Genomic DNA, 14,512 nt, shown 5'->3' on the forward strand with positions numbered 1-14,512 from the left:
TCCATTCCCACCTCCAGTTTATTATTTCTTATGTAAACATGTAAGATAGTTACATCCCAGGAAAAAGGGCAAGTGTTTTCTCTTACAACAAAGTAACGACTACCTTTTCAAGATCTTTTATACGTAAATGGAGTAAATAAAGAGGTTGAACTCAAACACTTTGCATTTTTCTGTCATATCAGAAACACAAACTGTGAATATGTTAAATGAATAAATTCTATACTTTGTCATACCTTCACTTTAAAAAAAGATTCCATTTTCCTGAAAATTTTTAAACATATCATGCAAACAGACACTCTCCTAGGAATGTTTGGAGATCATTCTGTGCTACTGAACAGGAATAAATAATATAAATAATAACCATCACTTTCACAAAACCCCCCCGGCCAGCAAAAATCTCAAAGTGCTCACAAAAAATTTTACAACAATCTACAAGGCACACATAAAACTTAAACATAGTTTCAACCAATTTTTTGTTTTCAAATATCCAAGATAGTAGATACTAATTCCTAAAAAATCAGATTACTATTCTTTTACCCTCTCCTCCCATCTCCATCCTTCCCCCTTCCCCCCATGCCATTTTATCATAGGAAGCAAAAATAAGAAAAGTATTTCAATCACTAGTAAACTATTTCTGAAAAGAAAATATTTTCACACCAACAAATGGCCAGTGTTAGGTCAAATGGAAGCAATGAGCTATGAATGAAAAGTAAGCAATGAGCCATCATCCTTTCCAGTGGAAAGAGATCCACTATTTAGAAAAATTATGTCTCCAATGGAGTACTTAAGTAACAAAGTTCATAAAGACACAAAACCGTCCTCTCTTGCTTTCCCCTCTTCTGTTCTGAAGGAGAATTAAATATAAAATCATGGAATTTTAGACCTGGAAATGATCTTTCAAATGATGAAGATCAAAGTAATTTTACATATATAGTTAAAAAGTTCAAGGAGAAGTTCAGCACAATGTCACTAACTATTAACGTTGGGTTATGAAGTCGGTTTTCTCGTCAAACGAGACCTGCATTCTTAAAAGTCTCTAGGAAAGTTAAAATTCCGTGGAGAATGTCTTTCCCACAAAAGTATCAAAAGAAGGTTAACACTTACAACAACGAACATGTGATTCATCACACAATTTTTATAAATGGTACAAAGTATATTACATTTTAAAATATAGAAGGGCTTCAATAGAAATTAAATACAGTAGAAATTCTACATAAAGCTAAGTTAACTAGAGGAGGACTAGAACAGCTTGAAAGTAAGATGCATCTAGTCAGGCTTCTTTACCAAAAGCAGTTCTTGTGTTTTGAAGAATATTATTTGCCCTGCAGTATATTTTAATCTTTGTTAAAATAATTTTTTAAAGTTTCTTATGATATGTAGATGGGGATATTAGAGAACTATGGCTTGGAACACCATATCAAATATGACTGTCACTAAAATAATCATACAGTCATGGTTTTCCTTTTGGCGTAATTTTGGAAATATAAAACTCTAGGGATGGTTAAGATTCTTATCAACCCGGGGCCGGGGGCGGTGGCTCAAGCCTGTAATCCCAGCACTTTGGGAGGCCGAGACGGGCGGATCACGAGGTCAGGAGATCAAGACCATCCTGGCTAACCCGGCGAAACCCCGTCTCTACTAAAAAATACAAAAAGTAGCCGGGCGAGGTGGCGGGCGCCTGTAGTCCCAGCTACTCGGGAGGCTGAGGCAGGAGAATGGCGTGAACCCGGGAGGCGGAGCTTGCAGTGAGCTGAGATCCGGCCACTGCACTCCAGCCTGGGCGACATAGCGAGACTCCATCTCAAAAAAAAAAAAAAAAAAAAATTCTTATCAACCCATAGTGAATGGAAATTCCATTAATGTAAATTTAAAAATACAACACTAAAGCTACCCCTTTTTAAATTGCTCATCGAATAACAGCTAGAATATATATTGCCAATTCAAAACTTAAAATGATATGGATGAACCTCAAAGTCATTATGCTGGGTGAAAAAGCATGTCAAGAAGGAACATACCGTTAAGAATCTGTTTATATGACAGTCCAGAAAAGGCAAAATAATAGTGACGGAGAACTGTTGCCAGGATTAGAGCTAGAAGAGCTGACTACAAAAGGACAGCATGAGAGAGCTGTTGAGTGAAGGAACTGTTCTGTACCGATTGCTGTAGTGGTGCACAAATCTTTGTGTTAAAATTCGCAGAACTATAAACCAGGAAGAAATTTCAGTTTTACTTCATGTTAAATAAAAAATAAAATAGAGAAGAAGTTTTAAAACAGTAGAACAGATATCTTTGGTAAAGGTAGAATTTCTCATTTTTCACAGCTTCATGCCAATGGTATAATTTTACTGGCCACAAAATTATTGATCCAATTGTATTAAATAAAATCAAGAAACTTGGGCCCAATTAACCATTTCTTAAATATGTATACTAACAAGGCCTGGAAATAAAAGTATTTTAAGGAATATTAACCCTTTATAAAAAAAATCTCCTATTCCCAAGTGAATCTGAATTGTTACTTTATACATTTTAAAATGAAAAGTATCGGCCGGGCACGGTGGCTCACGCCTGTAATCCCAGCACTTTGGGAGGCCGAGGCGGGCGGATCACAAGGTCAGGAGATCGAGACCACGGTGAGACCACGTCTCTACTAAAAATACAAAAAATTAGCCGGGCGCGGTGGCGGGCGCCTGTAGTCCCAGCTACTCAGGAGGCTGAGGCAGGAGAATGGCGTAAACCCAGGAGGCGGAGCTTGCAGTGAGCCGAGATCGCGCCACTGCACTCCAGCCTGGGCGACAGAGCGAGACTCCGTCTCAAAAAACAAAACAAAAAAAAAAAAAAAAGAAAAGTATCTTGGTGTTTAGTTTGGAATCCAAAAACAGCTGGTAAAAAGTTAAAAAAAAAATTTCTTAGTGCCATCTGTTCTAAAGTGACTAGAAACACATAATAGTGTTTTTACGTTTATTTTCTCTGTTATCCTAATTCATTGGTTTTTATATGATTGGATTTTATACTTAAGTCAGTTACCTAGAGACTCCAAATCAGAATCTGCAAATACTGCTGGATCCTTTGTCACTAGAATCAAGAATGTGTAAGAAAGGAACTCTATTTCTCTAGGGATACTACTGAGACTTATATGTAATGTATGAGATGAGACAGAATCCCATCAGCTTTACTGTGCCTCCCATAACTTTGGAACTGTTAGAAGTTCAGAAAGAATGATTATGTGTAAGCCAACCAAATATAAGAAACAAAGATTAGGGGGGATGAAATATTACAAATGCTGCATCTCTATAGAAAGACTTGCCTAATAGAATAATACAAACTTTATATAACAAGTCTGTGATTATAATTATAGTAGACTTTGCCTTTTGAGATCAGGCCTAGATAGTTTTTCACCACTGCTTCTGCCATGGACGGAGGTTAAGTGCTTTTTGAGAGCAGACTTGTGCTTAAAATCCATATCACAACAGTGGCATTTGTATGGCCGATCCCCACTGTGTATGTTCAAGTGGTCCTGAAGTGTGCTTTTAGCAGTAAATGTCTTCAAGCACACAGAACACTGAAAGGGCCGTATGCCCATGTGTCCTCGAATGTGTCGGTTGAGATTTTTCTTCTGTGTAAATGTTTTCCCGCACTGTAAGCATAAGAATAGTTTATGCATTTTAAGGTGGCGCAGATAGTTTTCAACATGAAGAAAGCCTCGAGGACACCTGGGGCACTGGTGCCTCAGTGAATAACCTTCCTCCAGATTCTGAATCTCACTCACTGTACCATAACTTCCTTCAGTATTCTCACAAAATAAGCCCTGACCTTGATTCCCAGGAACTTCAGCCACTCTGCTGTCAACTGTAGAATTGATCAATGAATGCTGTGTTTCAGAGAAATACATGTTTGCTTTTGAAGAGGTACAAGGCTGTGAAAACTGCCCATTTTCAACACCAGCTGTACTGATGGATTCTACGTGAAGGATACAAATTTCATTGTCTTTAAAACCTATGTCTACCGCAGACAGCTCTGGTGACTTCATTTCCTTTCTCTCTGATGTCAGACTCTCTACTGTAGACTGCAAAGCATTGCTTTCCTCTTCTTTAACATGGAAATCTATGTTCACAGGACTATCTTCTGAAATTTCAATTATCTCACAGTCTTTATCAGAATTTTCATCTTCATTCTTAACATCAGGATCAGAAGACTGACACAGGTCAGTGTGTTGGTTGTTGTTTTTCATAGAAAGATCAATTTCCAGATATTTTGACAAAGCTTCTGTGCACTTTTCCACAATGTGAACCATTTGAAGGTAACTGGCAGCAGTCAAGTATTTCAAAAGCTCTTTCCTTTTAACTTCAAGTGCTCCAGTATAGCAAGACAGTAACAATTTTCTGCCAACTTCTGCACTCTGCAAGATGGTGATTCTGACATGTTTTGACTGTGTGAGTAAAAACTGATCTCTCATAAAAGTGGAGCAAGCAGCCAAAATCACCTTGTGCCCCTGGAACTCAGTGTCATTAATGTAAATTGATACATCACAAAATAAATTCTGCTGTCTCAAAAGATTCATTTTCTGCAAGACCACATCTCCTTGCTGTTCAAACTGGAAATGCAGAACATCAGACTCAGCAGCCATGATCACAATCTAAGCAAAATAAAACACAAACATTGATGTAATAAAGATAGGGAATGCTTTCTCATGCTGTAATAGTGAAAACAAACAAAAAACCCCAAACCTGAATTAGGAAAAAGAAGACTCAAAGTCTAATGTAGATGCTATGAACCCTTATGCCACCATCTGAAAACTGAGAACTTTATAATGCACTTCTCTATGATCTCATAGCACATTTTTCATAACTTTGTTACAACATTTATTACACTGAATTGTAGTGAACAGTTTCTAGCTTGTTTCTTTTGCTAAATGTTGTTTGCGTTGTGGTCAAGAACAATCTGTCAATTTTCAGTATCCAATAATGAGCATGACCACCACAAAGTTGATTTAACATAATATCCCCAATTACAAACCTTAACGTAATTTCTAAACTTCCTACTCCCCACCACTACAACAGGTCTCCCTTTCGGTTCACCTGGACAACTGCAATATCTTCCAACAGGTCTCCTTTATATGCCAGATTACCCTCCTGAGTGCCACCAGGATTAACATCCCTTAAGGTTTTTGTTTGGTTGGTTGGTTGTTTTTTAATTTCCCTTTTAAATCTTCCATCGCTCTCCTCTACCTCCGGGACAGACCAAATTTCTTAGGGAAGAATACGAGACCCATCACGATTTGGCCATAACCCATCTTTATGGCTTTATCACCTTCTATTCTCTTTTTCATACTCGAACCTCGTTCATACTAAAATTTTCCATCATTGCCCAAACAAAAAGACAGGAATACACATTTCTTAAATTCGCGTTTCCAGTTCCTTTTTCCAGCTAGTGATTAGGCTCCTTTAAGCCCAAATCAAGTAAAACTAATATGACTCCACCTCCCGTTTCCACCAGAGAGTCAGTCGCTCTCTGAGCACCGCGAAATGGTGCCTGATTCATCTGTGTTCCTGCACCAAGCACAGGGGTCCACACAGAGCAGGAGGAGCTCAGGGAACATCTGCTGAACTGAAACCGGATCCCAGGTTCAGCACACAGGTATTCTCGAGGCAACCCTGCGAAGGGCCAAGGCCCTGTCGACCAACTGGTTGCAGCACCAGATTAGCCACTCCGGGGCCGAGCCCAGCTGTCCTCCTCCTCCTCCTCCTCTTCCTCAGGCACCCCCCACCTGAGGAAACTCCCTGGCACTCACTCACCGACTCAAAAATATAGAGTCGAGGATTCCGCGGCAGCGTCTGCCCAGGCCGGAAGATGGACTTAGCCAGGAAGAAAACACATCCGGTGCCAACCAGCTTTATTCTTCACTGGGGCCCTCTGGGCGCCCCGGAAGGACATTCTGAGACGGTCTCCCTTCCTCACTTCCCCCCTCTTGGAATGACAGAAAGACATCTGAATGCCGGCAAGCCCCATCTCTCATGTCCCAGTTTCGGCACTCGAGCCGTTCCCCGCACCGCCCCCCACTTTTTTTTTTAAGACGGAGTTTTGCTCTTGTTGCCCAGGCTCGAGTGCAATGGCGCAATTTCCGCTCACTGCAATCTTCGCCTCCCGGGTTCAAGCGACTTTCGCACCGCAGCCTCCCCCAAGTAGCTGGTATTAGGCGCCCGCCACCACGCCCGGCTCATTTTTGTATTTTTAGTAGAGACGCGGTTTCACCATGTTGGCTAGGCTGGTCTGGAACTCCTGACCTCAGGTGATCCGCCCCCCTCGGCCTCCCTAAGTGCTCTGATTACAGGCTTCAGCCACCGCGCCCAGCCCGAGCCGTTTCCTTTTGTGAGTCCTCCTGAACATCCGAATTGGAGACGGGGTTTGAGGTTCGGTTACGGCAGGTCTGTCAGAGTAACGAGACCTTCAGAGTAACCAGACCTTTTATGGATTATTCTGGGACGATTTCTCTCCTTATCGGGGCCACCTACAACTTGAAAGGTAGCAGAGCAGAAACTATCGTAAGGGTCTGTATTCAAGATTACCTAGGTAATGCCCCATCAGGAGCTGGCCCCAACTTCTGGATCTAGCTTCACACTTAAATCCGTTACTCCTTCCCAAAACTTTTGGCCCAGCTGTTTCCTCTGACGTGCCCTAGCCTTTTCCCCACGTATCTTTTTTTTTTTTTTTTTTTGAGACGGAGTCTCGCTCTGTCGCCCAGGCTGGAGTGCAGTGCCGGATCTCAGCTCACTGCAAGCTCCGCCTCCCGGGTTCACGCCATTCTCCTGCCTCAGCCTCCCGAGTAGCTGAAACTACAGGCGTCTGCCTCCATGCCCGGGTAATTTTTTGTATTTTTAATAGAGACGGGGTTTCACCGTCTTAGCCAGGATGGTCTCGATCTCCTGACCTCGTGATCCGCCCGCCTCGGCCTCCCAAAAGTGCTAAGATTACAGGGGTGAGCTACTGCGCCCGGCCTTCCCCATCGTATCTTTAAAGAACCCGTTTATAAATCTCATCATCCCTGAAGCCATCCTGAACTGCCCTAAGATAATTGGTTCCCAGTTGGGAACCTGTAATCCCTTTGCCTGCCTTCATTATTGCACTTAACACTCCTGTATTAATTTGTGCCTCATCTAGGCAGAGGTATTTAGGACAGTGGCTTACTGATCTTTGTATTCTCGAAGTCTAGCACTTGGTAGGCATCAAGTATTTGTGCTGAATGAAGATATGTCTGAACCAATTTTTTTTTTTTTTTTTTTTGAGATGGAGTCTTGCTCTGTCCCCCTGGCTGGAGTGCAGTGGCACTATCTTGGCTCACTGCAAGCTCCGCCTCCCGGGATCATGCCATTCTCCTGCCTCAGCCTCCCGAGTAGCTGGGACTACAGGCGCCCGCCACCGCGCCCGGCTAATTTTTTTTGTATTTTTAGTAGAGACGGGGTTTCACCATGTTAGCCAGGATGGTCTCGATCTCCTGACCTTGTGATCCGCCCGCCTCGGCCTCCCAAAGTGCTGGGATTACAAGCGTGAGCCACCGCGCCCGGCCTGATTTTTTTTTTTTTGAGACTGAGTCTCACTCTGTCACCCAGGCTGGAGTGCAGTGGCACGATCTCAGTGTACTGCAACCTCTGCCTCCCGGGTTCAAGCAATCATCCTGCCTCAGCCTCCCGAGTAGCTGGGATTACGGGGGCCCGCCACCACGCCCAGTTAACTTTTGTATTTTAGTAGAGACGAGGTTTCACCATGTTGGCCAGGCTGGTCTCGAACTCCTGACCTCAGGTGATCCACCCGCCTTGGCCTTCCAAAGTGCTGGGATTACAGGCATGGGCACCCAGCCTTTGAACCAATTCTTTTTTTTTTTTTTTTTTTTTTTTTTTTTTTGAGGCAGTCTCTAGCTCTGTCGCCCAGGCTGGAGTGCAGTGGGGCAATCTCGGCTTACTGCAAGATCCGCCTCTCAGGTTCACGCCATTCTCCTGCCTCAGCCTCCCGAGTAGCTGAAACTACAGGCACCAGCCACCAGGCCTGGCTAATTTTTTGTACTTTTAGTAGAGACAGGGTTTCACCGTGTTAGCCAGGCTGGTCTGGATCTCCTGACCTCGCGATCCGCCTGTCTCAGCCTCCCAAAGTGCTGGGGTTATAGGCATGAGCCACCGCGCCCAGGCGCCTCTGAACCAATTCAGAAAGGCAGTTGCTCTGCTCTTCCAGCAACAGATTCTCGTGGAAGTAACTGAATCCAGTAACAACTTTCTGATTAATTCCTATTTTCTTCTGAAGGCAATCTCAGCATGCTTAATATGTATTTTTAAGACTATACATAAAGAAGACATTCCTATATTCAAAGTAAAGCAATTAAAAAAGAATAGAAGGAGGGGAGAGTGAGAAAATAAACCACTGACAGCAGAGCTTTAATCATCACACTTTTATTAAGGAAACTTCCCCATAATAAGTGAAGAGGTAGTTCATAGTATGTCTAACATACAACAGATTTAGAACAGCTATTCATGAGCTGAAATAAAATCTTCTGGGTTGTGTAGGACAGTATTTTAGAAGCAGTGACAATAGTCACCTTCCATTTATAGATCTGCTAATAAAGAAACTTAAACAAATTAAAACCATATCTGATTTACCTCAGAGCCACTTCAGTTTGGAGTTTATCTTTAGTATTAAATAATAAATAAATAACTGACACAGTAATTTTTTTTTTAAAACCAAACTATGGTAGAGAGTCATCTCCTTTTTAGTTCTCCTGGGGATCCATAAAATACAAATGCTGAATGATAAAGGTTTTAAAAATCTTCCTCCTCTACAGAAGTATGACTAGTTTTGAAAGTCATCTTCTTCTATAAATTGTACTGGATATCAGTAACTTGACTTCTTTGCAATATAATCTAACAAACATGTATAAGCAAAGAAGGAGGAAAGTCAAGTTCCACAAAAATTAGAAAAATGTCTCACAGAAACAGAACACCTCTCCAGCCAAAAATGGAGGAGACTGTAAATCACTTCAGTGGTTTGCATTTTCAAAAGGTGAGAACTAAATGTTTTACTGATACAAAAGCACAAAGTTGCTGATTTTAACTCATGGAATACAGCAAGGCAGCTTTCTTTATTATTTCTAGTATAAAAGCAAATTGAGACTTTGTTTCACTAAGACCATATAAGACTATAAGCTCCATGAGGGCAGGGAACTCTATCAATCTTACCTTCATTATCCTCAGTATCTAGCATAGTGTCTGGCAACAGTAGGTGCTTAACTAATGTTCCTTGAACAACTGAATGAACCCAGAAATAGTCTCCAACCAAAGAGACCAATCTTATTTGAACCCGTGCCTTTTAGTCTTCAAACCAGTAACAAAAACAGGACATGAATGTGAGCAAAGGAAGCACTCCAACTTGAAATTTTCCTGTGAAGAAATGATGTTGACAGAAAAAACCAAAAAATGCTGTTTGGTTGACAGGGTAGAGTCTCACTATTGCATAGAATTGGTACTCTTTGGCTGGATCATGTAAAAATCACAATGCTAGGAAGCATCATTAGACCATATAATGAGTGATGTTAGGCATAAGGTACCTATTAGCTTTATCACTCAACTGTATTATCATTTTAAATATCTGAACAAAAGACAAAAATCATACTTCACATCTGACACACATGATGATAATTTACATGTGATAACAATGATACATGTAAACGTATCAAATATAACAGTTTAAGATCCCCTCTGACTATACAAGCCTAATTTTTCAAATCTGCATGCACTCTCATAGCTCAAAAACAAAAACAGAAAATCCTGATGGAAACTAATAAACAGTTTTCCACACAAAATCAATTTCGCATTTAGATCTTCTCACATTATTCTTGCTTTTTCCCTCCCTAAACAACACCTAGCAAATCACTCACTTGGATGGGAAGAATATAATACTCATCTAACTAAAAAATAATTAATATAAATCCCTCTGTGATATTTTGTTGGCAAAATTCAGGTTGTCTCAGCCAACAGGGAGACACAAAGGGGAAACACAAACTAGGAGCTTTTTGCTAATGCATTATTCTTCATGTACTAAATCTTTTAAAGCCAAGGGATAGTGAGAAGAAGGAAGAAGATGCTAGCTCACATTTAGTTATACCTTGGCCAATATTGGCCAGGCCACCTCTTCAGGCTTTGGATACCCCAACTTAAAATGAAAGAGGTGGAGTAAATGACCTTTTAAGATTCTCTAAGGACTCTACTAACACTATTACCTAAATCTAACTCATGGGTGAGAAACAAATAAGACTCAAAATTTTAGGTCTGAAGTACAACATGTGTTTTAGGAAAAAGGGTTGTTTTGTTTTTCCTTTTTGAAAATTAACTTTGTATTCACAATCAATCAAAGGCAGCAAGGTGGGACAGTGTACCTTTAAGAGGAATATCTGTATACAGAAATTTGATTGCCCTTTCTGTGTCCAACCTAACTTTTATCATCCATTTTAGAAATTAAGGTACACGAGGAAATGAAAATTCAGAGACTTTTATGGTGCACAGGACAAAACTCTGATGGCCAAATTAATTCACCTTTCTGATGGCTCAACTCTGAAACAAAATTCAGAGACTCCCAAATAGACTCTTTTTGGAGAGCCCATTATACTTTAGCACATTTTTAGTGTGCCTGGAGCAGTCCTGATCTCAAAAGCATCAACAAATTACACATTAATTATAAGCAGATGGGCTGGGCACGGAGGCTCACGCCTGTAATCCCAGCACTTTGGGAGGCTGAGGCGGGCATATCACGAGGTCAGGAGATCGAGACCATCCTGGCTAACATGGTGAAACCCCAACTCTACTAAAAATACAAAAAATTAGCCAGGCGTGGCAGCATGCGCCTGTAGTCCCAGCTACTCAGGAGACTGAGGCAGGAGAATGGCATGAACCTGGGAGGTGGAGCTTGCAGTGAGCCGAGACCACACCACTGCATTCCAGCCTGGGCGACAGAGCGAGACTCTGTCTCAAAAACAAAAACAAAAACAAAACATATATATATATAAAAAAGCATATGGCCACTTATGGGACATGCTACCAGAGAGAAACCTCCCATGTAAGTGCTGTTGTATAAGTGTACTTCTATCCCTGTTGATTATGCTCCTCATGGTCATCCCTAACTATCTGCCTGCAGGTGTTCCTCAAGAGAGGGTACTCTAGTATATTTGAACAATTCAATGAGATGAAATTGGGCTATGATACTGTTAAAAAGAGTACATAACAAACCAGCATACTTCTTTATAGCCAGCTCCAAGACAAGTACAAATGGTAGGCAGCAGATTCATTTATCAGACATGGAGGAATAATCAATAGGCAACCAGAAGTTCTACCACATTTTCAGGTCAATAGCAATACCGCCTTATATCTCAGCCTATTTTCTACCAAAGAAAGATTATTCACTTCTCTTAGCATAGCATCTATTAGTGGAGAGTAGGTGATGTTATTAACTTGTTGGTACCTTCGGAATGTGCCTAGTGAAAAGCCTAAAACAGTGTCAGTCTAAGACATAAGTCAATGTTAGGTAGACAAAAGGAATTATTCCTTGGGAAAGGAAAACAGACTTTACAAGATAAATAACTCAAAACAGAAAATGGGAGAGGGCAAAAGTAAGGCAAATCCACTCCAAGTGGTACGTTGCCTGGTCTATTAGTGCTTTGACTCACTCCCTACCACCTACACAGAGGCTTTGGAGAAGTCAAACTAGCAAAATCACTCCTAAAAAGACCGAGACTATTGCCACATTCTCAGTCAGCTCGAGTTGTGAGCATGAAGCCCCTACTCAATTCACACAAGTACTATCATTTCTTAAGTTCAGGACAGCTTGGGCCAGTTTACCTGCATCCAGGACCTGTGTTGCATCGGGTTGTGGCTGACACCCTTTAGAGTCTGTGACTGTTGTACATGCAAAAGAATCAAAATCCACTGTGAGGTCTTGTACATTTCTCTCATTGGCATTATCAAAGCTGTTTTTGCCATGCAGCTGTTTAAGGTGTTTCCTCAAAACTGGTTTATGTGCAAAAACCATATCACAATAGTTACACTTATGGGGCTTATCTCCACTGTGAAGGTTAAGATGATCCTGTAAGGAACACTTCTGAGAAAAGGTTTTCCCACAGATTTTACACTGGAAAGGTTTAATTCCGGCATGCACACGCATGTGTCGATGAAGGTTGCCTTTCTGAGTAAAAGTCTTGCCGCAGAGTAGACACATAAAGAGTTTGTGCATTTTTAAATGGTTGGCGTAGTTCTCCAGGTGACGAAACACCCTGGTACACTTTGGGCATTGGTGATGCCACTGTAGGCCTTTGTCTACACCTCGAATATTAGGGCCAAAGACATCTTTTGAGGCCATGATGATGTTATCACTGCCTGTATAAGAAAGGGCATAATTGTGGAGATGGTTGTGTTCTATTTCACTTACTCTGTTTTCCACAGTTGAATTTATCAGGGAGTGCTGGGGCTCTGATGAATGTAAAGCAGTGGGTTCAGAAGAAATAAACTGGTTCTGATCTTTTTTACTTCTAACCTCTGATACATCCCCAATAGATTCTACCTTAACAATCTGAATATCACTGTCCTCCATATCCATACTGTCTTCAGATGGATGAATACAAGGTGAGTCCTGCTTTGGGGAGCCTCTGGCATCTCCCTGCTGTTCTTTTGACTGGGGAGAAGCACTCTGTGGTTCACATCCCTCTTTACTATCCATTGGTTGTTTTGGCTTTATAAACTTCCACAGGGCCTGTGTGCACCGTTCTACAATGTGGCTCATCTGAAGAAAACTTGCAGCAGTCAAGTAATTTACCAGTTCCATCTCAGGGAATTCCAGCACACCACTATAACAGGATAAGAGCAATTGTCTCCCCACTTCGGAACTCTGTAATATGGAGATTTTCACCTCTCTGGAATCATTCAGTAAAAATTGGTCTCTTAAGAAGGGGGAACCTGCAGCAAACACAATTTTATGTCCCTGTACCTCAATATCATCTATGAGAACTGTAACATCACAAAATTTATTCTCTTCTCTTAATTTGTTCATTTTTTGTAACATTGAATCTCCATAATTTTCAAACTTGAAGTGAAGGAGATCTGATCTTTCAGACATTTTGGCAGACCTAAAGAACAGAAATGTAAAAAGGTTGAATTTAAGGAAATTCAAACAATTAAGAAAGCTGGATCTACCTTCCAAAAACAAATCTGTGTTGTCATATCTGTTTTGTATGTATCCAAATGAAATCTTCCTTGAAAGGAGAAGCCACTATAACAGGTTTCAAAGGCTGTTAAAAATTACTCCTTACCAACATCAAGTGCCAATTGCACCTAAAGAGTGGACTTGTATTTGTGTAAATAGCTTGGCATTCATTCAACTTTTAAAGATACTTAATACAAGAATAGTGCTTGGGCTAGTCCAAAAGTATCTTTTAACTTCTCAAATGAGAATTCTATCAGGTTTCTAAAGTAAACTAAAACATAACCCACACAAGTAAAGATGAAATAATTATCTTATTTTGTATAAAACAGTGAACCTGCTTCTTCTAAGACAAGAGAAATTGCCTTCTCACTTCAGAACTCTAATATGGAGATTTTCACCTCTCTGGAATCATTCAGTAAAATCTGGTCTCTGAAGAAGAGGGAACCTACAGCAAACACGGGTTCCTTTGCTATTTTTCTTTGCTCTGTATTTTAAACAACTGCACTGACACTGCTTGCCCAATTCCTGGTCAAACCTTTTTCTGTTTAAATTGATAGGAACTTATCCATACAAGTATTTCTGCAATAAAATGAAAGTCACAGACCTAATGGGACAATGTTTAGGCAAAGACAAAGTTCTTTATCCTGTCCATTCTGGAAAAATCTAAAGTCTGTTTTAAGGAACATTTCTTGATATAGAAAATAAAACACTTGATGCAGAAAAACCAGATGAGCTATATGGTGGGAATCTGAGTAGCAGTAACATAGATCAAATCAATCCCTATTAGATTCTGTTCTTTAAACTTTATCCCTATTTATCAATCATTACTCATTATGTGGACTACTAGAACTGATTCATAAATGTTGCCTTGGCTTCCTTCTTATGTTCCCTCTAATACAGTTTTCACACCACCACATCTTTCAAAAACAGAGATCTGATTATACACCACCCCTGCCTAAACTCCTTCAGTGACTTCCCATTATCTCCTGGATGAAGACTAACCTCTTGAATACAAACTGATTAACCAAACCCAATCATAATTAAGGTAAACACTGGAAAAACCCATTCAACAATGGAGAAGGTATCTTTCCCCAAACTGTCTGCATACTGATTCCTTTATACAGCAATTCCTTTGGAGAAAGTCTCCATATTCTGATTCCATACTCTCATAAATGATTTTCTCATAACCTGGCTTCCCATTTGTCTCTCTCAAGGGAAAAGATAAATTTGCCATGCCAACACGCTAATTCCAGTCCACCAGTCACTATAAACTAATGACATAATG

At 40.6% G+C, this 14,512-nt stretch overlaps 2 protein-coding genes across 6 annotated transcripts in view; both read right to left on the reverse strand.

Moving 5' to 3' along the window:
• Positions 1-14,512, reverse strand: part of LOC105463892 (zinc finger and BTB domain containing 6) — a 24,779-nt gene continuing 10,267 nt past the window's right edge. The window contains exons 1-2 of one of the 2 annotated variants that reach the window (XM_011711300.3): positions 5,793-5,938; positions 1-4,633 (exon numbers count right to left, since the gene is read on the reverse strand). In XM_011711300.3, the coding sequence (XP_011709602.2) occupies positions 3,350-4,624 (1,275 nt within the window). In that variant the 5' untranslated portion in view covers positions 4,625-4,633; positions 5,793-5,938 and the 3' untranslated portion in view covers positions 1-3,349. Of the gene's footprint in view, positions 4,634-5,792; positions 5,939-14,512 lie in introns of those variants that run through there. The other variant, XM_011711301.3, reaches the window with a different exon arrangement.
• LOC105463891 (zinc finger and BTB domain containing 26) overlaps positions 8,420-14,512 on the reverse strand; it is a 26,620-nt gene continuing 20,527 nt past the window's right edge. For all 4 annotated transcript variants that reach the window (XM_071078290.1, XM_011711295.2, XM_011711298.2 and 1 more), the window contains exon 2: positions 8,420-13,150. In XM_071078290.1, coding sequence (XP_070934391.1) covers positions 11,815-13,140 — 1,326 coding nt within the window. In that variant the 5' untranslated portion in view covers positions 13,141-13,150 and the 3' untranslated portion in view covers positions 8,420-11,814. The remainder of the gene's footprint in view (positions 13,151-14,512) is intronic.

Source organism: Macaca nemestrina, chromosome 14, assembly GCF_043159975.1.
Source record: "Macaca nemestrina isolate mMacNem1 chromosome 14, mMacNem.hap1, whole genome shotgun sequence".
In the NCBI taxonomy this organism is placed as follows: domain Eukaryota; kingdom Metazoa; phylum Chordata; class Mammalia; order Primates; family Cercopithecidae; genus Macaca; species Macaca nemestrina.